We start from the raw sequence: 27,500 nt of genomic DNA on the forward strand, positions 1-27,500 counted from the left end.
GTAATTATCCAACCTAGATTTGAAACTACCCAAAGTCCTAGCCTCAATAACCCAACTAGGTAGACTGTTCCACTCATCAACTACCCTATTTCCAAACCAATACTTTCCTATGTCCTTTCTAAATCTAAACTTATCTAATTTAAATCCATTACTGCGGGTTCTCTCTTGGAGAGACATCCTCAAGACCTTATTAATATCCCCTTTATTAATACCTATCTTCCACTTATACACTTCGATCAGGTCTCCCCTCATTCTTCGTCTAACAAGTGAATGTAACTTAAGAGTCTTCAATCTTTCTTCATAAGGAAGATTTCTAATGCTATGTATTAATTTAGTCATCCTACGCTGAATGTTTTCTAACGAATTTATGTCCATTTTGTAATACGGAGACCAGAACTGAGCTGCATAATCTAGGTGAGGCCTTACTAATGATGTATAAAGCTGCAGTATGACCTCTGGACTTCTGTTGCTTACACTTCTTGATATAAATCCCAGTAATCTGTTTGCCTTATTACGTACACTTAGGCATTGCTGTCTTGGTTTAAGGTTGCTGCTCACCATAACCCCCAAGTCCTTTTCGCAATCTGTATGGCTAAGTTCTACATCATTTAACTTATAAGTACTAGGGTTATGGGCACTCCCAAGCTTCAGAACCTTGCATTTATCTACATTGAACTGCATCTGCCACTTTTCTGACCAAGAATAGAGTTTGTTTAAATCCTCCTGAAGTTCCATAACATCTACGTTTGAATCAATTATCCTACCTATCTTTGTGTCATCGGCGAATTTGCTCATATCACTAGTAATTCCCTCATCAAGATCATTGATATATATTATAAACAACAACGGGCCCAAGACTGATCCCTGTGGAACGCCACTTGTTACAGATCCCCACTCGGATTTAACCCCATTTATGGACACTCTCTGCTTCCTGTCAGTGAGCCATGACTAGATCCACGAGAGCACTTTTCCCCCACTGCCATGAGCTGCCACTTTCTTTAACAGTCTATGGTGCGGAACTCTATCAAAAGCCTGGTAATGTATATTAGACTCAATTGCTAGCATGCATTAGATTATAATGACAATATAATATGTCCTAAAGTGTGTGTATGTTATAGCTGTGTGTATTAAGTGTGTATATATTACAGTGTGTATTAGTGTGAGTGTATGTTATAGTAGTGCATATTAGTATGTGTGTATACTTTATGAGTGTGTATTGTGTATGTGTATGTTTCATAAGTGTGTATTAGTGTGGGTGTATGTTTTATAGCTGCATGTGTGTACGTGTGTGTATGTATGTGTGTGTGTGTGTGTGTGTGTGTGTGTGTGTGTGTGTGTGTGTGTGTGTGTGTGTGTGTGTGTGTGTGTGTGTGTGTGTACGTGTGCACCTGCACGCTAGTGCGTGCCAGCAAAATTCTTATAAGCATCGCAAATTTTCCCTTAACAAAATAAATGAAAATAAAATCATATTAACGAAAATAAGTAACACAAGACAGTGCTCTATAATTATTTTTATTTTTATCATTAATATTTTTATATTATTATTATTATTATTATTATTATTATTATTATTATTATTATTATTATTATCATTATTATTATTATTGGTGGTGATAGTATTTATAGTAGTAGTAATAGTAGTAGTAGGATTTTAAATTATTTTCATAATTATGGATTTTAAATTACATTATTATTACTTTAATAATAATAATAATTATTATTATTATTTTATTATTTCTTCCTCTTCTTCTTATTTATTTATTTATTATTATTATTATTATTATTATTATTATTATTATTATTATTATTATTATTATTATTATTATAATTATTTATTATTATTATTATCATTATTATTATTATTTTTATTATCTTTATTATTGTTCCTGCTGCTTAAATTACTAATATAACTTGCAATGCTCCTGCTGTCATTAACCCAACATAAATTATGTGTCGAGAATGGTCGCTTGTTCAAGCGAAATATCTACTCTTTTTATTTTCACTTTGCACACTTGGGATTTTATTTTGCCCTTAATTATAACATAATTTTCGTGCAGCGATAATTTTGGTTAATGGGCAATGCTCCCAACTCATATAACTACAGGTGATGGCAAAATTGTCATCCAATCAAAATTTAGAGTTGCAACTGAAGCGGAGATAGTGTCATTATTGCCTATCACCTTTCTGCTGGCAATAGGTGTAAATCCCTTTCATAGATGGCGCTGATGATTACACGTTATAAATCCCTACTTGGCAACGCCAACGTGACCATTTGACAAATATATATATATATATATATATATATATATATATATATATATATATATATATATATATATATATATATATATATATATATATATATATATATATATATATATATATATATATATATATATATATGTGTCGTGCCGAATATGTAAAACTGGTCAATTAGCAAGAACTCATTTAAAATTAGGTCCTTTCTGAAATTTTCTCTTATACGTTTAAAGATATATTTTTTTCGTTAATGTAAATGTAAAAAATTTTAATTTTGCAACAAAAGAATCTTAGAAAACTTACATAACCTTATTATAACAAAAGCAATTTATTTTAGCCTAACCCAACTAAATATATTTTAAATACGTTTACAATAATTTAGTACTAAACAAACACAATCAAATATATTTTTCTCGTTAGGTTCAGAATGATTTTGGCGAAATTATTGCATACACAAATTTTCACTTGTCCTATATGGCAAGATGAGCGTTGCTATTTAAGCCAAGATCGCAAGTTCTGCCTATTCGGCACGACATATATATATATATATATATATATATATATATATATATATATATATATATATATATATATATATATATATATATATATATGTATATATATATATATATATATATATATATATATATATATATATATATATATATATATATATATATATATATATATATATATATATATATATATATATATATATATATATATATATATATGATCGTGTTTCGGATACCCGGGCATAAATTGTGCTGGCATATAGGTGATGAATTTTTCCCTATCATAATACCGTTTAATATACGGATGCCTGTAATTTATACCAGGGATAATGTTATTATTCAGCGGGACACTAATTCATTTTAGCGAGCGTTCAAATATGCCCAGGATTAAGTATCATTTCGTTAATGGTTTACCGACAAGTTGATGAATAAAAACACAGGAGCAACACGTGAGTATCTTTATTGATGAGACTCCTCATCAATAAAGATACCACCATCAGGTGTTGCACATGTGTCTTATTCGTCAGGATTAAGTAAGCCAGCGGGGGACCAGGAGAGTATGGGAGGGGATGTCCAGGGCGATTTGATGCTCATACATGTCTGGTTTGTGATTCATCTGGACACCGGATGCTGTTGTTGCTGCTGCTGCTGCTGCTGCTGCTGCTGCTACTGCTGCTGCTGCTGCTGCTGCTGCTGCTGCTGCTGCTGCTGCTGCTGGTGGCGTGAAATTTGCCAGAGGAATATTTGTTAATATTTGATGTCTGGGATTGATATTTAATTTTTTTTTTTTCAACTTGCTGCTATTTTAGAACTGCCCCCATGAATGTCTTTTATATTTCTTCTGTTTTAAATTATGCGTTAATGTGCTTTATTTTAATTATTGCTATAATAATAATAATAATAATAATAATAATAATAATAATAATAATAATAATAATAATAATAATAATAATGATAATGATAATAATAATAATAATAATAATAATAATAATAATAATAATAATAATAATAATAATGATAATGATAAAGTAATAACCATTACACCAAGGACTTGTTATGTCCTTTCCATCATGTCACTCCCTAACACTATCTTCCACTCCCTCACTCTACTATTTCCTCCGTCTAGCCTTTCTACTATCTCTCTCTCTCTTTCCTCTCTCTCCTCTCTCTCTTTTGCTCATCCACATTCTCTTCCTCGACCACTGATCTACTGTCCTTTAAACCTTGATAAAATATTTCCTCTCTTAGTCGAACCTTCTAAGAGAAAGTGTTTTAAACAGAAAGGTTAAGGCTAGTTTTTCACTACGTAGGAAGGCTGGTTCCTGCTACTCGCTACACAGGCAGGTTGAAGTCTACTACTCGCCCACACAGGCAGGATGGAACCTTCTACTCGCTACACAGGCAGGCTGGATCCTGCTACTCCCTACACAGGCAGGCTGAAGTCTACTACTCGCCCACACAGGCAGGATGGAACTTTCTACTAGCTACACAGGCAGGCTGGAATCAACTACTCGCTACAATGGCAGGCTGGAGTCTGCTACTATCCTTATTGAATATAAATTTAGAAAGGATTATCACCCGATTCAACTGCTCAACCTATTATTGACAGATTGAATATAATACTTATTATCCCTCTCGACTTACTCTTTTCATTTGCATAATTATTTACTATTTATAATCGTGCTACAACAATAAGTAAACCTGATTTGTAAATACTAGTTTTTCCTGCCAGTATTAGGTTCATGGATTTGTGTTTCGGGAGGGTGAATTTCAGTTCCTGATTTCTCTTTCGAAAATACAATCACCAGCATCGTTGATTTCTTGTCTCTTGGAACCAGTCTTGATGACTTTTGAAACTATGTGTTGTGAAAGTAATTAAAGTCACATAGGAGCAGTTCGCGACATATTTTGAGGAAAAGTTTCACCACGGGTGGCTAGAAATTAAGGCGAAGCGCTTTTAATGTCTTGCACTCTGCGTATGTATTTTCACCTACCCACTGTCAATATCACCATTCCTGTTCTCCAGTATGTGTGTGTGTACTCATCTATTTGTACTCAAATATTTGTGGTTGCAGGGGTCGAGTCACAGCTCCTGGCACCGCCTCTTCGCTGACTGCTACTAGGTCCACTCTCTCCCTGCTCGAAGAGCTATATTGTTCCGCAATTTAAAGTTATGTATGTATAGTGCCTCCACTACATCGCTACATGTGTGTGTGTGTGTGTGTGTGTGTGTGTGTGTGTGTGTGTGTGTGTGTGTGTGTGTGTGTGTGTGTGTTCTACTTTCATGTTCCATGAGGCTGAAGAAACACTTCACACGGTAACAGTGGTGTAGATGTCTCTTGCTTTCACCAGTGTCCACTTGCTCAAGCTTCTCGCATTTTAGTCTGTCGTTGTCTGCCTTGTCAATCCCTCCTGCTGAATAATCGACAGGTTCCTGAACAAGCTTTCATTGGGGCTACGTTTCACTCTGTCCAGAGATTTATTTTCAGGTCATGACAAAGCTCCGCACAATTCGAAACATTGCCCCAATACGAGATATTTCTGCAGCTTGTGTCTTTTCTTCACCATCATCAATAGTATTCCAATTGGATCTAGTTTCTCTGAGTATGGTGTAATACTAAATCATGTCCTCTCATTTTTATCTTAAAAGTCAGTGTTATTTCATGTACTCTCCTTGCAGCACAGCCCCAAAGTATCACTGTATTCCGCTACCATTATACTAATACTTAATTGTATTAATATAACTTAATATAAGTCAACACAGAAATATAATCCAGAACACGATTTCACCAATTCTCTTTAATTAGCATATTTTACATTGATCAATGGTTAACAACAAGCCCATAAGAGCTCCACTTTAGTGTTATTCTCAGTAGTAGTACCAGTTCAAGTAACCAGTTACCAGTAACCAGTGTACCAGTAGATGACTCACTACCAACCGTCTCTGCGTGAATCACTGTCTGTATTCATATTGTTGCTGACCACAGCAGTATTCAAACACCCCCCTCACATATGGGTACTGGGGTTAGTTAGTCTTACGTGAGAGAGCAAGGAGGCAGGTCACGGCTGTTTGGCGCTTCCCACATTATCCGTAATATACATACTTCCAGCCTACGTGAGTATTTCTTTACCCTATCCACGTATGTTCTTATGTTCTAGGTAGAGATCGTTTTGATAAGGACCTGCCTCGTATGGGCCAGTAGGCCTTCTGCAGTGTTCCTACATTCTTATGTTCTTATGTTCGAACCCCACATGATATTATCCATCCACATACACACACACACACATACACACACACACACACACACACACACACACACACACACACACATATATATATATATATATATATATATATATATATATATATATATATATATATATATATATATATATGTATATATATATATATATATATATATATATATATATATATATATATATATATATATATATATATATATATATATATATATATATATATATATATATATATATATACAGGGAGAAGACTTGAGACTCATCCTCAATCCCTCCAAGTGTGAAATCATCACAGCGAATCAGGAAATAATCAATGCTGTGCGAAGAATCCTCCCGGAAGTCTCAACTACCACTCCGTTCAACAATACCCTCTTGGGAGCACTGCTGGGTCACCAGGCCATCGACACTGTCCTCAGGGACAAACTGAATGACCTGATGAGAATGGAGGAGAGAATAAGTGATCTTGATGCCCATGATGCTCTGTATCTTCTCACAAGGTGTCTTACTATGCCAAGACTCACTTACTTCTTGAGGTGTGCACCCTCTTTTGACAACCCAACACTCGATGAATATGACGCACACCTGAGATCAACTTTTAAGAAGGCACTGAACCTGTCACTAGAGGATGAGCAATGGGATCAGGCAACCCTCCCAGTGCGACTGGGAGGTATAAGGGTGCGTAAAGCAACGCATGTTGCTTTACCTGCTTTTCTGTCTTCGTGTTTGACTTCCAGTGCATTAGTCAAGAAGATAGTTCCCGAACGCTTGAGAGACGTGGTAGGAGCTCAAGGCCCCAGGTTTACTGAAGCAGCTATTCGGTGGGACACCCTTACAGACTCTTCCAGTAGATCGTGCCCAAGAATTAGGCAAGCGAAGAATTCCCAAGTATTAAGATCCCAAGAAGTTGCAGTGTCTGACAGGTTTGTAGATGAATGGTTCAGAGAACCGACATGTTGATAAATTAGACACATGTGCAACTCTTGGGTATCTTTATTGAGGAAACGTTTCGCCACACAGTGGCTTCATCAGTCCATACAAAGGAGAATCTTGAAGAACAGGAGGAGAATGAGGTAATCAGTCCCTCAACCTTGAGTCGATGTGGTCAGTCCATCAATCTTGAATAGAATACGGCATACGTGCTGAGAAGGAGCTTATAAACCGTTGGCAGGAGAGGTGAAGCAGTCATAGGTCGTGTAACATTTGTTCAATGTTGAAGTAGGTCGTGCCCAAGAATTAGGCAAGCGAAGAATTCCCAAGTATTAAGATCCCAAGAAGTTGCAGTGTCTGACAGGTTTGTAGATGAATGGTTCAGAGAACCGACATGTTGATAAATTAGACACATGTGCAACTCTTGGGTATCTTTATTGAGGAAACGTTTCGCCACACAGTGGCTTCATCAGTCCATACAAAGGAGAATCTTGAAGAACAGGAGGAGAATGAGGTAATCAGTCCCTCAACCTTGAGTCGATGTGCTATAACTTCATTCCAAAATGGTCGGAGACCCTTGGAGCATGGGGCAAGTGTGCCCTAAAGTTTCTCAAAGAGCTGGGTGAAAAGCTCATCATAGAAACCAAGGACCACAGGGCGACCAGCTTCCTCTTTCAGAGACTCAGTGTTGCGATCCAGTGAGGAAATGCCTGCAGCATTCTGGACACGCGGCCCACCGCAGGGGAGCTGGACGAAGTATTCGAGATGTAGCTCTGAGTTACCTATGTTGTTTTACTATCTGTTGTATTTTTGTGGATGTTTGGCCAATGTATTTTGTCTTTAAATAAAACATACTTGAAATATCTACATCACAAGGGGGTGGTAGGAGAAAATTCTCAAACAGCTTCAGGGAGAACCTTGAGTTTTCCCTGAAGCAAGTTTATTCTTTTCCCTGAGGATGAGGGTCCCTACGACAGTTCTAGAGGTGGTACCTCCCTATATTATATATATATATATATATATATATATATATATATATATATATATATATATATATATATATATATATATATATATATATGTATATATATATATATATATATATATATATATATATATATATATATATATATATATATATATATATATATATATATATATATATATATATATATATATATATATATATATATATATATATATATATACATTTGCGTATACATGAGCTAAGTAGTGCTCACACAGCCGGAAATCATGTGTATTCTTATATGAGTAATGAGTAGCTCTTCTTCTACCCCTCGTATAAACTCTCACGCTAGAGTTACGAGGACACCTCATACCTGTTCTAATCTAACTTCTTTATCGCTTAATTACAGGTAAGGTAATTTGCATACCAGATTGCTATACGTTAATAATGAAACGTTATATGAGTCTGAGTGAGGTTAACTACACGAGGCAGGATATTGAACACACCTGCATGTTTCGGCATGATACACAGTGGAGGCAGGATACAGCGGGTGTCGGATATGCCCGTATATATCACAAGCTTAAAGTGTGTTCTATTTTCGAAATTTAGGGGTATATGCATTTTAGTCTCATGGTTCTAAGTTCATTTTCCCAGAGATGCATAAGAGACCCCAGACACGCAAGCTAAAATACCCGTAATATAAATGAAAATATATATATATATATATATATATATATATATATATATATATATATATATATATATATATATATATATATATATATATATATGTATATATATATATATATAATATATATATGTATATATATATATAATATATGTATATATATATATATATAATATATATGTATATATATATAATATATATGTATATATATATAATATATATATGTATATATATATATATATAATATATCTATGTATATATATATATAATATATATATGTATATATATATATATAATATATATATATATATATATATATATATATATATATATATATATATATATATATATATATATATATATATATATAATTTAATCACTACTAAAGTTAACAATCACGAAACTTTAAGGTGCCTATATATAAGACAAGTGTATGGAGACGTGTCTATACAACTTACCTTGCCCAAGAATCGAACCTAGGTTATTTCGGATGTTAGCGGAACGTTATTATACTAATCTGCAGGTAACTTGCAGCAGCGAATATTAAAGGAAGGAAAATTAGCATATATCATTAATAATAAAAGTCATAAAGAACAACGAAGGTAATCTCAAGAAGGTTAAGCGTGAATAATCTATATTAGGTTACGTAAATGTTAATAAGTGTCAGGTTAGGGTGTTAAGTTAATCCTTATGGAAAATGAAAAATCTCCATACCTTTGCAATAATATTAGAAGCAAGAGACTGTATACGCCTCTGTGTGTGTGTGTGTGTGTGTGTGTGTGTGTGTGTGTGTGTGTGTGTGTGTGTGTCGTCGGCCCCGCAGGTGTGAGGTAATTACCTCAACACTAAATACAGATCTACAACAAACTAGAGATTAATATCTGAAAGTCTTTTCGGTTCCTTAAAGAACCATTATCATGCCATTACTGTTCTCACGTGGTAATACTGCTGGACCAAAATATCGTATAAAGATTTATCTCTTTATTTTTTTTAAAAGAAGTATCTTCTCGGTACAGTATTACGAATTTTTTTTATATATATTTATTTTTTAGCACATTATTTTTTAGGTTAGTTGTGAATTGTTGCAGATATAGCAATACGATTTTTTTTTCAACAGATTTTTTTTCTGTTCGCTAAGAATTTTTAAAACTACACAAGAGATTGTATTTTGGTTAGTTGTGTATTATTGCAAACTATTTTTTGAGTATTTCTTTCTGAAGATAGTGCAAAATTTCGATTTCCATTGATGAAAATGTAGAAATTACGAATTTCTGCTACCATTCTCTGAACTGTAAATCTATAAAGCGGAATAAGAGAGAACAAAATATATAAAAATAAAACGAAGAGAAAGAGCAAAGTGGAAGAATGAAGAAAATGAATAAAGAGAAAAGCGAACAGAATCCTTGGCTTCATATTAAGAAGTATAAATAATAGGAATCCTCAGGTTGTTCTTCAACTCTATTATATCCTTGGTTAGGCCTCATTTAGATTATGCTGCACAGTTCTGGTCACCGTATTACAGAACGGATATAAATGCACTGGAAAGCGTACAAAGGAGGATGACAGAGTTGATCCCATGTATCAGAAATCTTCCCTATGAGGATAGACTAAGGGTCCTGAATCTGCACTCTCTAGAAAGGCGTAGAATTAGGGGTGGATGTGACTAAAGTGTATAAATGGAAAACAGGAATTAAAAAAGGGGATGTAAATAGCGTGCTAAAAATATCTAGCATAGACAGGACTCGCAGCAATGGTTTTAAGCTGGAAAAATTCAGATTCAGGAAGGATATAGGAAAGCACTGGTTTGGTAATAGAGTTGTGGATGAGTGGAACAAACTCCCGAGTACCGTCATAGAAGCCAAGATGTTGTGTAGTTTTAAAAACAGGTTGCATAAATACATGAGTGGGTGTGGGTGAGTGTGAGTTGGACCTGACAAACTTGTGCTAGTAGGTCTGATGCCGTGTTCCTTCCTTAAGTGGATATGACCTGACATGATTAGGTTGGGTCATTGGCTTAAATCGATAGGAAACTTGGACCTGCATCGCATGGGCCAGTAGACCTGCTGCAGTGTTCCTTCTTTCTTATGTTCTTATGGTCTTATCATAATGTTAACTGTATACAAAGCAGACAGGTAGATAAGTAAGACACACGTGTAACAGCTTATAGCATGGGATCAGTCCCTTATCAAGGGACTGACCCCCTTTCGTCAACCATTGCGCATGTATCTTACTCACCGACACTGCTGTGGCAAACACTCACCTGTACACAGGTCTCCCCGTATCGCCGTTGTATACCAGCACCAGTATAGGTGAGTCACCTGGCTGTGTGATGTCGCAGGGGAGTCGAACCTTGCCACCCACCAGAGTCACCACCTCAGTCACCCGACCTGCAATATCACCCTTCCTTATATTCAGTTCAACGTACCTACATCTTGCATTCTGTATTATGCAACCTACGTTACCTTATTGTATCTTGCATTCTGTATTATGTTCCATACATTACCTATCTGTATGTTACATTCAGTATTATGTACTCTGTGTCGCGTATCTTGAACCACAAGAGTCCAAGGACTACAACTCAACCCTAGCTAATAAAGTATATGATAGGAAGTAAAATAATAATTATGATGATGATGATGATGATGATGGTGATGATGATGATGATGATGATGATGATGACGATGATGATGATGGTGATGATGATGATCTTACGCTAAATCCCATTGGGCCATTCAGCCTATGGGGTGGTAGAAGCTCGATCCTCTGTCCACTAATCTCTAGACTAGACAGAAACGCTACTCTCGCAGCCATGATTAAAAAGAGCCAGTGTCCAGAACCCATTGCTCATGCCCACATCCCCAAAACGTGTCCAGAACCCAGTGTCCATGCCCACAACCCCAGAACGTGTTCAGAACCCAGTGTCCATGCCCACAACCCCAGAACGTGTCCAGAACCTAGTGCCATGCCCACAACCCCAGAACGTGTCCAGAACCCAGTGCCCATGCCCACAACCCCCAGAACCCAGTGTCCATGCCCACAACCCCCAGAACGTGTCCAGAACCCAGTGCCCATGCCCACAACCCCCAGAACGTGTTCAGAACCCAGTGCCCATGCCCACAACCTCCAGAACGTATCCAGAACCCAGTACCCATGCCCACAACCCCCAGGACGTGTCCAGAACCCAGTGTCCATGCCCATAACCCCCAGAACATGACCAGAACCCCGTGCACGCGTCCCATACCCAGTGCTAAGATCCTCTCAAAATGTTAAAGCGTTTGCGTGATCTCTTGCGTACTAACGTCAGCCCTGGAGACACTTGGGCCGGGGAAATATACCGAAATATTTTCGATTCCTGTCATTTTTCCCCGAGGATAGCACATACATTTTTAAAAATTAACTATTTTTTGTTGTTGTTAGTTCGTTAGCTATTTCTTGCTGCGTCACCTGATTTAGCCCCAATCTGGCTATTTTAATCCCTTAATCCATGGTAGTGGTGGAGTAACGCCTACAGGTGTGGGTTTGGAAATATGATATGGAAGAGAAGCTTTAATCGAAACCGCTTTTTTCTCTACCTTGAGCTGCCTTTTTCCCCGCTTAAAGCTTGTTCTTTATACTGTGTTTTAATGCCCCACCTGGAAATAAATGGTATAAAATACCGACACAATGGCAATATAAACACAAATGCAGTATAATGTGATCCTTTATTGACTACGTTTCGCCCACACTGTGTGGGCGAAACGTAGTCAATAAAGGATCACATTATACTGCATTTGTGTTTATATTGCCAATGCCCCACCTGTTCTTCGATTTGGGTAGACAGTTGCACACGAATTGCCCCTCGTGCAATATGCATGAAATCTCAATGGAATCTTAATATTCATTTTTCTGGGTTAGGTTATGTTAGGATAGGCTAGGTTAGGTATAGATAGGTTAATGAATATGATTTTTATTTGCAGGGTGAGACCTAGTCACCTGCTGCCACTGTTCACCTAGCAGTAAATAGGTAACTGGGTATTAGTTGACTGTTGTGGGTGGCATCCTGGGCAGGGTGAGACCTATGGGTTTTACACCTGCTGCCACTGTTCACCTAGCAGTAAATAGGTACCTGGGTGTTAGTTGACTGTTGTGGGTGGCATCCTGGGCAGGGTGAGACGTATGGGCAAGTCACCTTACACCTGCTGTCACTGTTTTGCCCTACAGTAACGGACCAGGTCGCGGGGGCGTTGACCCCCAAAACCTCCTCCAGGTATTCTCCAGGCTTACATGTAGAAGAATGTCCACTCCGAGTCATTCATTCACATTTCGGTTTAACGTCTTCACTCGACAAAAACTGTGAAGGGCGAGCTGCATACGTACTCTAGTTTCCTCATATTACAGTTTACTGTGCTTGGATTTCTTTTGTTGATTTGTATTAATAAAATCCCTCAAAGTTGCCGCTTTAGCAACGATACATTGCCAAAATTTTAACTAGGATAGGATACATGTGTATTTTTTCCATTATATCATTTTAGGTACAGCAGAAAAACTTGAATACTGTGGAAACTAATTTGTGGTCCTTTGGGACATCCTCAATATGTTATGCACCCGAAATCCGCTCTGAGAATATTAAGATATGACAAAATAATGCAGGTACGTCTTGGAATTTTCCTTTCCATTTTTGTATGTGTGTGTGATGAGGAAGAGAATCAGAAAATAAATGTGTAACGTTAAGAGACAGTATAAAGAAGAATGCTACATAAACAACAGCATTATTAATCTGTATGTGTCTACTGTGGGATTAACTTAGAGACAATCAGCGTATATATTTCATTCAGTCTAACATGAAACTGACATACAGACACACTCGATGAATGAAACAGTCACTCGAACCTAATGTAGGATTTGCTTACACTCACTGAATACAACACAACAACTCACGTAGCCTAATGCAAGATTGACTTACGCACTCGGAGAATGCAGTGAACTCGTCACCTTCTTGAGAAAGAAATGGCAAAACCTTTGATCATAAAGGCGTCAGTCTGCGACGCAAATATCAATGTTTATCTGGCAGTGTCCCTGCTCTTCCCTGCAGAAAATTGCTTTGCCATTTCAACCTCTCTTATTTGCATCGAATAAAAATTTCTACTGAGAGTTTACTCTTGATTGGAACAGCTGACGCTCCTCCTGTGAGGAACAGCTGCCGCTCCTCCACTTAGAATCAGCTACAGCTCCTCCTCTGAGGAGCAGCAACAGCTCCTCCTCTGAGGAACAGAAACAGTTCCTCCACTGAAGAACAGTTTACCCATAGCAGTTTAACATCTGCGTTATTTATTCCAAAATATTTATTGATGACATAATAGTGTCCAGAGCTTACATATGTTAGTAACATCGAAGAATGATTTAACTTTGCAGTAATAACCTGACTGCTTTAACATTTCAGAACTGTAGACTCAAATCTTCGGATCAAGATTCCTTCGTCAGGGTTAAAATGCCTCTCTCGAACCTATTTGATAGATAATGGCGCCTCAAGTTGACTCTGTCTCCCTCTCTCTCTCTCTCTCTCTCTCTCTCTCTCTCTCTCTCTCTCTCTCTCTCTCTCTCTCTTTTTCCATCTCCTTAACAGCTAAATGGATTTGACGAAGCTTTCGGGTCTTTAACCACTCATCATTAGGTCATAAATAAATTTAATAAGTGAGAAGAAATTCACATTCTAACTAAATTTATTGTAAACCAGTCTAACCTATTCTTACTTAACCAAACCTAACATTTCTTAAGCTTACCTAACCAAACCTTATTTCAATTTACCTAACCTAACAATATTTAAGCTTACCTAATCTAACCTAATCTCAACTAACCTCATTTAACCTAACCTAACCTATCCTATCCTAAGCTTACATAATGCACCCTAACTTTATCTAACCTAAGCTAATCTATCCTAACCTAACATAACATAACCTATAAACTTGGCTGGACTGACACATTTAAGGAAGGCTAAAAGTAAATGATCCCGACCATTGCTTTTCACCCACCACATAATATGTGTGCTAATGATGAGTTAAACTTAATGATAAGAGCCTTGGAAAGCCCTCTTCAAACGTACGAGCATCTCTCAGCACCTGGCACCGGCACGCTGTGACACTATCTTCAATATACATCTCGTATTTTACCTTTCCTCGTTTCACGCTACTGTGAGTGTACCAAAATAGATTAAGTCGGTCAGTAAGGGGTTCGAGTGGACTTACTGGTGCTTACTTAAACCCACAAAGAACCATGGAGCCACGGGAGTTCAAAACGAACCATGGAGCCACGGGAGTACAAAACGAACCAAAGAGCCACGGGAGTTCAAAACGAATCAAGGAGCCACGGAAGTTCAAAACGAACCAAGGAGCAACGGGAGTTCAAAACGAACCAAGGAGCCATGGAAGTTCAAAACGAACCAAGGAGCCACGGAAGTTCAAAACGAACCAAGGAGCCACGGGAGTTCAAAACGAACCAAGGAGCCACGGGAGTTCAAAACGAACCATGGAGCCACGGGAGTTCAAAACAAACCATGGAACAACAGGAGTTCAAAACGAACCAAGGAGCCACGGGAGTTTAAAACGAACCATGGAGCCACGGGAGTTCAAAGTGTCTCGAACGAACATTTTTGTTTTTAAGCTAGACCAGCCATTCTGCTTGGTAATTGTTGTTAGTTGTTGCAACACTGATGATGGAGTTCGATGCCCTGAAACGCTTGGAAGATAGATGAAAATATTTTGATATTAAACGATGTTAACCACGGCTTTCGTTTTTTCGTTCCTTGTTCGTCTTGAACGAATACCTGTTCACTTCTTCGATCTGAGAAGCTCACAACCCCCACAAATATTCATCAACCCCACACCCTCCAACCACACATAACCCACCCCACAACTGTCCGCACCCATTCCACCTCTTATCTTGTTTGTTTATCAGACTTTATGGTGAGGATTAGAAAACAGTGCCAAAGAGTGCCGTCTCTAATTTGCATATGGTCCCATCAGCCCTCTACTCGAATTAGTTCCTGAGCAGCCGAGCTGTGGTTTGTACGTTGGGCTATGTGCAACCAGCATTAACAGCCTGGTTGCTTAGGCCTTGATCCACAGGAAAGCCTAGTTTGAGACCGGGCAGTGAGGGTCCAGACCCCCGAAAACATTCAGGTATCGCCCCCAAGCATCTAGAACGACTTCTCCAGTGGACGATACTACGGTAATTTTCAGAGAGCCATCGAAAACTAGCCAGTTAAATGATTAATAAAACTACAGTGCATCATCTCTCACGGTCAGTAGTGGGTGTGGGTGTCCCATGTAGCACATATAATCTCGTTAATACCTGAGTGTAAATAGCCGGTCCACTTTTAGTTACAAGATGGCGTCGGCCTCATCGCTCATTATTTGTATAATGAAAGTTGTCTGTACAAAACATTCTGTGTATCTGGAATTTTTTTTTTCAGTGGTGACCGAGTGTGAGATATTCATTGATACTGAAGATAGATATCATTGTGGTAATAATGATAGTGTGGCGAACTTTCACTTGTGCTAAACGAATGTTATACCCTTAGCCAACTAGGAACAGTGATGTTATGTATGGAATGCCACTGGGCATGTTCTGCCCATTTTTGAGTAATAATATATTCAAATATCGTCTCTTTCTTAAGTCTGAAACAAATTCCTCACTGTGCAGACAGCTTATTAAACTTTAAGGTTGATCATACTCGAGTGCTCTTCAAATTTCAAGCTTCCTCCCAACAGTCATCTGTGATGGCAACCAGGGCGTTAGAAGCAGCCTCAGCCCAGCTACCACACTACCATCACTACCACACTACCGTCACTACCACACTACCATCACTACAACACTATCATCACTACCACACTACCATCACTACCACACTATCATCACTACCACACTACCATCACTACCACACTACCATCACTACAACACTACCATCACTACCACACTACCGTCACTACCACACTACCATCACTACAACACTACCATCACTACCACACTACCATCACTACCACACTACCATCACTACATCACTACCATCACTACCACACTACCATCACTACAACACTACCATCACTACCACACTACTGTCACTACCACACTACCATCACTACCACACTACCATCACTACCACACTACCATCACTACCACACTACCATCACTACCACACTACCATCACTACCACACTACCATCACTACCACACTACCATCACTACCACACTACCGTCACTACCACACTACCATCACTACCACACTACCGTCACTACCACACTACCATCACTACCACACTACCATCACTACCACACTACCATCACTACCACACTACCATCACTACCACACTACCATCACTACCACACTACCATCACTACCACACTACCATCACTACTACACTACCATCACTACCACACTACCATCACTACCACACTACCATCACTACCACACTACCATCACTACCACACTACCATCACTACCACACTACCATCACTACCACACTACCATCATTACTAGACTACCATCACTACCACACTACCACACTACCGTCACTACCACACTACCGTCACTACCACACTACCGTCACTACCACACTACCGTCACTACCACACTACCGTCACTACCACACTACCATCACTACCACACTACCACACTACCATCACTACAACACTACCATCACTACCACACTACCATCACTACCACACTATCATCACTACCACACTACCGTCACTACCACACTATCATCACTACCACACTACCGTCACTACCACACTACCGTCACTACCACACTACCATCACTACCACACTACCGTCACTACCACACTACCATCACTACCACACTACCATCACTACCACACTACCATCACTACCACACTACCATCACTACCACACTACCATCATTACCACACTACCATCACTACCACACTACCATCACTACCACACTACCATCACTACCACACTACCATCACTACCACACTACCATCACTACCACACTACCATCACTACCACACTACCATCACTACCACACTACCATCACTACCACACTACCATCACTACCACACTACCATCATTACCACACTACCATCACTACAACACTACCACCACTACCACACTACCATCACTACAACACTACCATCATTACCACACTACCATCACTACCACACTACCATCACTACCACACTACCATCACTACCACACTACCATCATTACCACACTACCATCACTACCACCACACTACCATCAATACCACACTACCATCAGTACCACACTACCATCACTACCACTCTACCATCACTACCACACTACCATCACTACCACACTACCATCACTACCACTACCATCACCATCACTACCACTCTACCATCACTACAAAACTACCATCACTACCACACTACCATCACTACCACACTACCATCACTACCACACTACCATCACTACCACACTACCATCACTACCACACTACCATCACTACCACACTACCATCACTACCACACTACCATCACTACCACACTACCATCACTACCACACTACCATCACTACCACACTACCAACACTACCACACTACCATCACTACCACACTACCATCGCTACCACACTACCAGCACTACCACACTACCACACTACCACACAACCATCACTACCACACTACCATCACTACCACACTACCATCACTACCACACTACCATCACTACCACACTACCATCATCTACCACACTACCATCACTACCACACCACCATCACTACCACACTACCATCACTACCACACTACCATCACTACCACACTACCGTCACTACAACACTACCATCACAACCACACTACCATCACTACCACACTACCATCACTACAACACTACCATCACTACCACACTACCATCACTACCACACTACCATCACTACCACACTACCATCACTACCACACTACCATCACTACCACACTACCATCACTACCACACTACCATCACTACCACACTACCATCACTACCACACTACCATCACTACCACACTACCATCACTACCACACTACCATCACTACCACACTACCATCACTACCACACTACCATCACTACCACACTACCATCACTACCACACTACCATCACTACCACACTACCATCACTACCACACTCACTACCACACTACCATCACTACCACACTACCATCACTACAACACTACCATCACTACCACACTACCATCACTACCACACTACCATCACTACCACACTACCATCACTACCACACTACCATCACTACCACACTACCATCATTACCACACTACCATCACTACCACACTACCATCATTACCACACTACCATCACTACCCATCACTACCACACTACCATCACTACCACACTACCATCACTACCACACCACCATCACTACCACACTACCATCACTACCACACTACCATCACTACCACACTACCATCACTACCACACTACCATCACTACCACACTACCATCACTACCACACTACCATCACTACAACACTACCATCATTACCACACTTCCATCATTACCACACTACCACACTACCATCACTACAACACTACCATCACTACCACACTACCATCACTACCACACTACCATCACTACCACACTACCATCACTACCACACTACCATCACTACCACACTACCATCACTACCACACTACCATCACTACCACACTACCATCACTACCACACTACCATCACTACCACACTACCATCACTACCACACTACCATCACTACCACACTACCATCACTACCACACTACCATCACCACACTACCATCACACACTACCATCACTACCACACTACCATCACTACCACACTCCCATCACTACCACACTACCATCACTACCACACTCACCATACACTACCACACTACCATCACCCATCACTACCACACTACCGTCACTACCACACTACCATCACTACCACACTACCATCACTACCACACTAACATCACTACCACACTACCATCATTACCACACTACCATCATTACCACACTACCATCACTACCACACTACCACACTACCGTCACTACCACACTACCATCACTACCACACTACCATCACTTCCACACTACCATCACTACCACACTACCATCACTACCACACTACCATCATCTACCACACTACCATCACTACACTACCATCACTACCACACTACCATCACTACCACACTACCATCACTACCACACTACCATCACTACCACACTACCATCACTACCACACTACCATCACTACCACACTACCATCACTACCACACTACCACACTACCGTCACTACCACACTACCGTCACTACCACACTACCGTCACTACCACACTACCATCACTACCACACTACCATCACTACCACACTACCATCACTACCACACTACCATCACACTACCATCACTACCACACTACCATCACTACCACACTACCATCACTACCACACTACCATCACTACCACACCACCATCACTACCACACTACCATCACTACCACACTACCATCACTACCACACTACCATCACTACCACACTACCATCACTACCACACTACCATCACTACCACACTACCATCACTACCACACTACCATCACTACCACACTACCATCATTACCACACTACCATCATTACCACACTACCATCACTACCACACTACCATCACTACCACACTACCATCACTACCACACTACCATCACTACCACACTACCATCACTACCACACTACCATCACTACCCCTCTACCTACACTACCACACTACCATCACTACCACACTACCATCACTACCACACTACCATCACTACCACACTACCATCATTACTAGACTACCATCACTACCACACTACCGTCACTACCACACTACCATCACTACCACACTACCATCATACATCACCACACTACCATCACTACCACCACACACACCATCACTACCACACTACCATCACTACCACACTACCATCACTACCACACACTACCACACTACCACACTACCATCACTACCACACTACCATCACTACCACACTACTACACACTACATCACTACCACACCACCATCCATCACCACCACACTACCATCACTACCACACTACCATCACTACCACACTACCATCACTACCACACCACCATCACTACCACACTACCATCACTACCACACTACCATCACTACCACACTACCATCACTACCACACTACCATCACTACCACACTACCATCACTACCACACTACCATCACCACCACACTACCATCACTACCACACTCACTACATACCACACTACCACACTACCATCACTACCACACTACCATCACTACACACACCATCACACCATCACTACCACACTACCATCACTACACACTACACTACCATCACTACCACACCACCATACACTACCACACTACCATCACTACCACACTACCATCACTACCACACTACCATCACTACCACACTACCATCACTACCACACTACCACTACCACACTACCATCACTACCACACTACCATCACTACCACACCACCAACACTACCATCACACACCACACTACCATCACTACCACACTACCATCACTACCACACTACCATCACTACCACACTACCATCACTACTACCATCACTACCACACTACCATCACTACCACACTACCATCACTACCACACCACCATCACTACCACACTACCATCACTTCCACCACACACACCATCACCACCACACTACCATCACTACCACACTACCATCACCACCACACCACCATCACTACCACACTACCATCACCACCACACTACCATCACTACCACACTACCATCACCACCACACTACCATCACTACCACACTACCATCACTACCACACTACCATCACTACCACACTACCATCACTACCACACTACCATCACTACCACACTACCATCACTACCACACTACCATCACTACCACACTACCATCACTACCACACTACCATCACTACCACACTACCATCACTACCACACCACCATCACTACCACACTACCATCACTACCACACCACCATCACTACCACACTACCATCACTACCACACTACCATCACTACCACACCACCATCACTACCACACTACCATCACTACCACACCACCATCACTACCACACTACCATCACTACCACACCACCATCACTACCACACTACCATCACTACCACACCACCATCACTACCACACTACCATCACTACCACACTACCATCACTACCACACTACCATCACAACTACACTACCATCACTACCACACTACCATCACTACCACACCACCATCACTACCACACTACCATCACAACCACACTACCATCACTACCACACCACCATCACTACCACACTACCATCACTACGACACTACCATCACTACCACACTACCATCACTACCACACTACCATCACCACCACACCACCATCACTACCACACTACCATCACTACCACACCACCATCACCACCACACTACCATCACTACCACACTACCATCACTACCACACCACCATCACTACCACACTACCATCACTACCACACTACCATCACCACCACACTACCATCACTACCACACTACCATCACCACCACACCACCATCACTACCACACTACCATCACTACCACACCACCATCACTACGACACTACCATCACTACCACACTACCATCACTACCACACTACCATCACAACCACACTACCATCACTACCACACCACCATCACTACCACACTACCATCACTACGACACTACCATCACTACCACACTACCATCACTACCACACTACCATCACCACCACACCACCATCACTACCACACTACCATCACTACCACACCACCATCACCGTGCCTTACACAACTGCCTATCAAACCCCAAAAACATATACTCGATTGCAAACTGTTGCTCGAATTCACGGTTTTAGGGTAGTTGCAATGCTGCAACTTGGAGTCCAGAGCTAGCTGACTGATATTTCGAAGGGTTCTTGGTCCAAGGTGTTGGAGTTAGTGTTATTCTCCGTGGAAATCTTTCTTATTATGTAAGTTTTTCAATAAATAGAGCCTTTTAATATTTTTTCTGGAATGACATTAATATTAGTAGTAGCAGTATTATCATTATTATTTTACATTAAAATAATTTCATTTATTACCGTACGGGTTTTGTGCTTCCCGCTGAATACAATAGCAACAATTATTATTATTATCATTATTAGTATTATAATTAATATTATTATTAATAATATTATAATTCTTCTTCTTCTTCTTCTTCTTCTTCTTCTTATTATTATTATTATTATTATTATTATTATTATTATTATTATTATTATTATTATTATTGTTATTATTATTATATACTATTTTATTTTCATTAGTATTTTATGCAAATGTGTTTTCCTCATGTTCCCCTGCGGGTTTGGTGCTTCCCATTGAATAGAATAGCAATAATTTTCTCATTATTATTATTAAAATTATTATTGGGATGTATTATTTTATTAGTATTATATTCCCATACGGGTTTTGTGCAACGATAACACTCTTGATCTGTGAATCATAATTGTTTATTAATCGACAAATTCTACAATTATTATTACCAGCATTTCTTTCGCCATTATGATAAATGTCCTCATCATTATTTTCATCACCATTATCATTATCATCGTCATCATCATCATCATCATTATCATCATCATTACTATTCATCATGATCATCATTACTATCATCATGATCATCATTACTATCATCATTATCATCATCGTAATTATCATCATCATTATCATCCTTGCCATAATCATTGTTGTCATTATCATCGTCATCATCACTATCATCATTATCATCATCGTAATTATCATCCTTGTCCTCATCACTTTTGTCATTATCATCTTCATCATCATCATCGCTATCATCATTATCATCATCATAATTACCATTATCATCATTATCACCCTTGTCATCATCATCATCATCATCATCATCATTATCAAGGCTGACCTATTCACTTTTCATCCCAGTCTCTCCCTAACAACAACATAACCTGAACTAATTCGCCTCTACTTCTCCTCACTTTTTTTATGTTTGATTTTCGTTTATTCCCGGCCCAAAGTGGCCTATAACTTTGATCTATGTAGGAGAGCGCAGGCAAAATTTACCTTTCAAAGCAAAATAGTTTTTTTTTGGGGGGTGGGGGAGGGGAAAGCATTTCAAACTTGAATATACTTCATTAAAGTTCGAACAGCTGCCAAAACTCTACTCTGTGGCTCTCATTCACACACACACACACACACACACACACACACACACACACACACACACACACACACACACACACACACACACACGTCTCCAAATTTCCCTTTATACTTTCACAGTTCTCAGTGCATCACCAGGAGCTGTGTAACGTTGCAAGAGAGCAACTAAAGCAGGGAGAGTTCTCACGGTTTCCCTTATATATATATGTATATATATATATATATATATATATATATATATATATATATATATATATATATATATATATATATATATATATATATATATATATACATATATATTTATATATATATATATATATATATATATATATATATATATATATATATATATATATATATATATATATATATATATATATATATATATATTTATAAAGAAAGATCGTAGTCAGCAGGATTCGAAACTACTACTGGGGACGGTCAAGATTCCCGGGCAGCGCTCTAGCCTACTCGGCCACACAAATACCACAACTGAGTATATACCCGCTTGTTTTTGCGTGGTGCATTGATATATATATATATATATATATATATATATTTATATATATATATATATATATATATATATATATATATATATAGTAGGTAGTAGGTTGGTAGACAGCAACCACCCAGGGAGGTACTACCGTCCTGCCAAGTGAGTGTAAAACGAAGCCTGTGATTGTTTTACATGATGGTAGGATTGCTGATGTCTTTTGTCTGTCTCATAAATATGCAAGATTACAGGCATGTCTTGCTACTTCTACTTACACTTAGGTCACACTACACATACATGTACACATTTATTTATACACACTCATCTGAGTTTTCTTTGATTTTATCTTAATAGTTCTTGGTCTTATTAATTTTCCTTTTATATCCATGGGGAAGTGGAATAAGAATCTTTCCTCCGTAAGCCATGCGTGTTGTAAAAGTCAACTAAAATGCCGGGAACAATGGGCTAGTAACCCCTTTTCCTGTAAAGATTACTAAAAAGAATAAGAAGAAGAAAATTGTCAAAGTGGGAAGTCTGAATGTGCGTGGATGTTGTGCAGATGATAAGAAAGAGATGATTGTGGATGTTATGAATGAGAAGAAGCTGGATGTCCTGGCTTTAAGTGAAACAAAGCTGAAGGGGGTGGGAGAGTTTCAGTGGAGAGGAATAAATGGGATTAGGTCAGGGGTTTCAAATAGAGTTAGAGCTAAAGAAGGAGTAGCAATAATGTTGAAGGATAAGCTATGGCAGGAAAAGAGGGACTATAAATGTATTAATTCAAGGATTATGTGGAGTAAAATAAAGATTGGATGTGAAAAGTGGGTTATAATAAGCGTGTATGCACCTGGAGAAGAGAGAAGTGTAGAGGAGAGAGAGAGATTTTGGGAAATGTTGAGTGAATGCGTGGGGAGTTTTGAATCAAGTGTGAGAGTAATGGTGGTTGGGGATTTTAATGCTAAAGTGGGTAAAAATGTTATGGAGGGAGTAGTAGGTAAATTTGGGGTGCCAGGGGTAAATGTAAATGGGGAGCCTTTAATTGAGCTATGTGTAGAAAGAAATTTGGTAATAAGTAATACATATTTTATGAAAAAGAGGATAAATAAATATACAAGGTATGATGTAGCACGTAATGAAAGTAGTTTATTAGATTATGTATTGGTGGATAAAAGGTTGATGGGTAGGCTCCAGGATGTACATGTTTATAGAGGGGCAACTGATATATCGGATCATTATTTAGTTGTAGCTACAGTTAGAGTAAGAGGTAGATGGGAAAAGAGGAAGGTGGCAACAACAAGTAAGAGGGAAGTGAAAGTGTATAAACTAAGGGAGGAGGAAGTTCGGGTGAGATATAAGCGACTATTGGCAGAAAGGTGGGCTAGTGCAAAGATGAGTAGTGGGGGGGTTGAAGAGGGTTGGAATAGTTTTAAAAATGCAGTATTAGAATGTGGGGCAGAAGTTTGTGGTTATAGGAGGGTGGGGGCAGGAGGAAAGAGGAGTGATTGGTGGAATGATGAAGTAAAGGGTGTGATAAAAGAGAAAAAGGTAGCTTATGAGAGGTTTTTACAAAGCAGAAGTGTTATAAGAAGAGCAGAGTATATGGAGAGTAAAAGAAAGGTAAAGAGAGTGGTGAGAGAGTGCAAAAGGAGAGCAGATGATAGAGTGGGAGAGGCACTGTCAAGAAATTTTAATGAAAATAAGAAAAAAATTTGGAGTGAGTTAAACAAGTTAAGAAAGCCTAGGGAAAATATGGATTTGTCAGTTAAAAACAGAGTAGGGGAGTTAGTAGATGGGGAGATGGAGGTATTGGGTAGATGGCGAGAATATTTTGAGGAACTTTTAAATGTTAAGGAAGAAACAGAGGCAGTAATTTCATGCACTGGTCAGGGAGGTATACCATCTTTTAGGAGTGAAGAAGAGCAGAATGTAAGTGTGGGGGAGGTACGTGAGGCATTACGTAAAATGAAAGGGGGTAAAGCAGCTGGAACTGATGGGATCATGACAGAAATGTTAAAAGCAGGGGGGGATATAGTGTTGGAGTGGTTGGTACTTTTGTTTAATAAATGTATGAAAGAGGGGAAGGTACCTAGGGATTGGCAGAGAGCATGTATAGTCCCTTTATATAAAGGGAAAGGGGACAAAAGAGACTGTAAAAATTATAGAGGAATAAGCTTACTGAGTATACCAGGAAAAGTGTACGGTAGGGTTATAATTGAAAGAATTAGAGGTAAGACAGAATGTAGGATTGCGGATGAGCAAGGAGGTTTTAGAGTGGGTAGGGGATGTGTAGATCAGGTGTTTACATTGAAGCATATATGTGAACAGTATTTAGATAAAGATAGGGAAGTTTGTTGAATGATGATGAAAGTATTTTCTTTTTGGGGATTTTCTTTCTTTTTTGGGTCACCCTGCCTCGGTGGGAGACGGCCGACTTGTTGAAAAAAAAAAAAAAAAAAAAAATATATATATATATATATATATATGTAAAACGTGTGTGTGTATGGTGAACGCCACACAGAATAGTTGAGAGAGAAGCTCCTCTTACCCTGGCACTGTGATAACACTCAGTGCCTAACACCACTGCTCTAGTTACTCTGAAACTTCACCTTCCAGTGAATAGAGGGCTACAGCTGTTGTTGTTGTTTGTCTTCATGGAGGTTTTCACATGCCAGAGAATGTGCGTGGTGACGTTCTGCTGGACATCCTGCAGACCGAGTTGATGGGAGTTGTATGTATGTTTATCTGGATGTCTGTCTGTCTGAGACACAATTACACACTCAGATGTCATGCAAAGTTAATCCTGAACGCTGACAGACTAGAAACTCTTCGCCGTTTGAAACAGCAAATTTAAGAGCCATTTACAGGGATTTATAGGGAGCAATAGTTTTGTAGCAAGCAAGTTGCACTCACCGAGTGTGTGTGTGTGTGTGTGTGTGTGTGTGTGTGTGTGTGTGTGTGTGTGTGTGTGTGTGTGTGTGTGTGTGTGTGTGTGTGTGTATGTCTGTCTGTGTTTGTGTATGTATCTCGATAAAACCCGTGGCCTCTACTACCTACCTACCATCACCTGTTCTTACTCATACCATCTTGGCACCCTCCACACCACAGTGCCTCCACCAGAGTGCCAACGCAGGTCATCTTATGACAGAGAACCGTTTTATAATTTTACTTTGTCGAGTAATCTTTAAACTGGTTAAAAATGCTTTAAC

At 39.4% G+C, this 27,500-nt stretch overlaps 1 protein-coding gene across 1 annotated transcript in view; it reads right to left on the reverse strand.

Moving 5' to 3' along the window:
- Nucleotides 1–27,500, reverse strand: part of LOC128694904 (neural cell adhesion molecule 2-like) — a 426,519-nt gene that overhangs the window by 78,094 nt on the left and 320,925 nt on the right. Inside the window, exon 2 of the mRNA XM_070094360.1 lies at nucleotides 10,878–11,004. Coding sequence (XP_069950461.1) covers nucleotides 10,878–11,004 — 127 coding nt within the window. The remainder of the gene's footprint in view (nucleotides 1–10,877; nucleotides 11,005–27,500) is intronic.

This window comes from Cherax quadricarinatus, chromosome 45 (assembly GCF_038502225.1).
Source record: "Cherax quadricarinatus isolate ZL_2023a chromosome 45, ASM3850222v1, whole genome shotgun sequence".
In the NCBI taxonomy this organism is placed as follows: Eukaryota; Metazoa; Arthropoda; class Malacostraca; order Decapoda; family Parastacidae; genus Cherax; species Cherax quadricarinatus.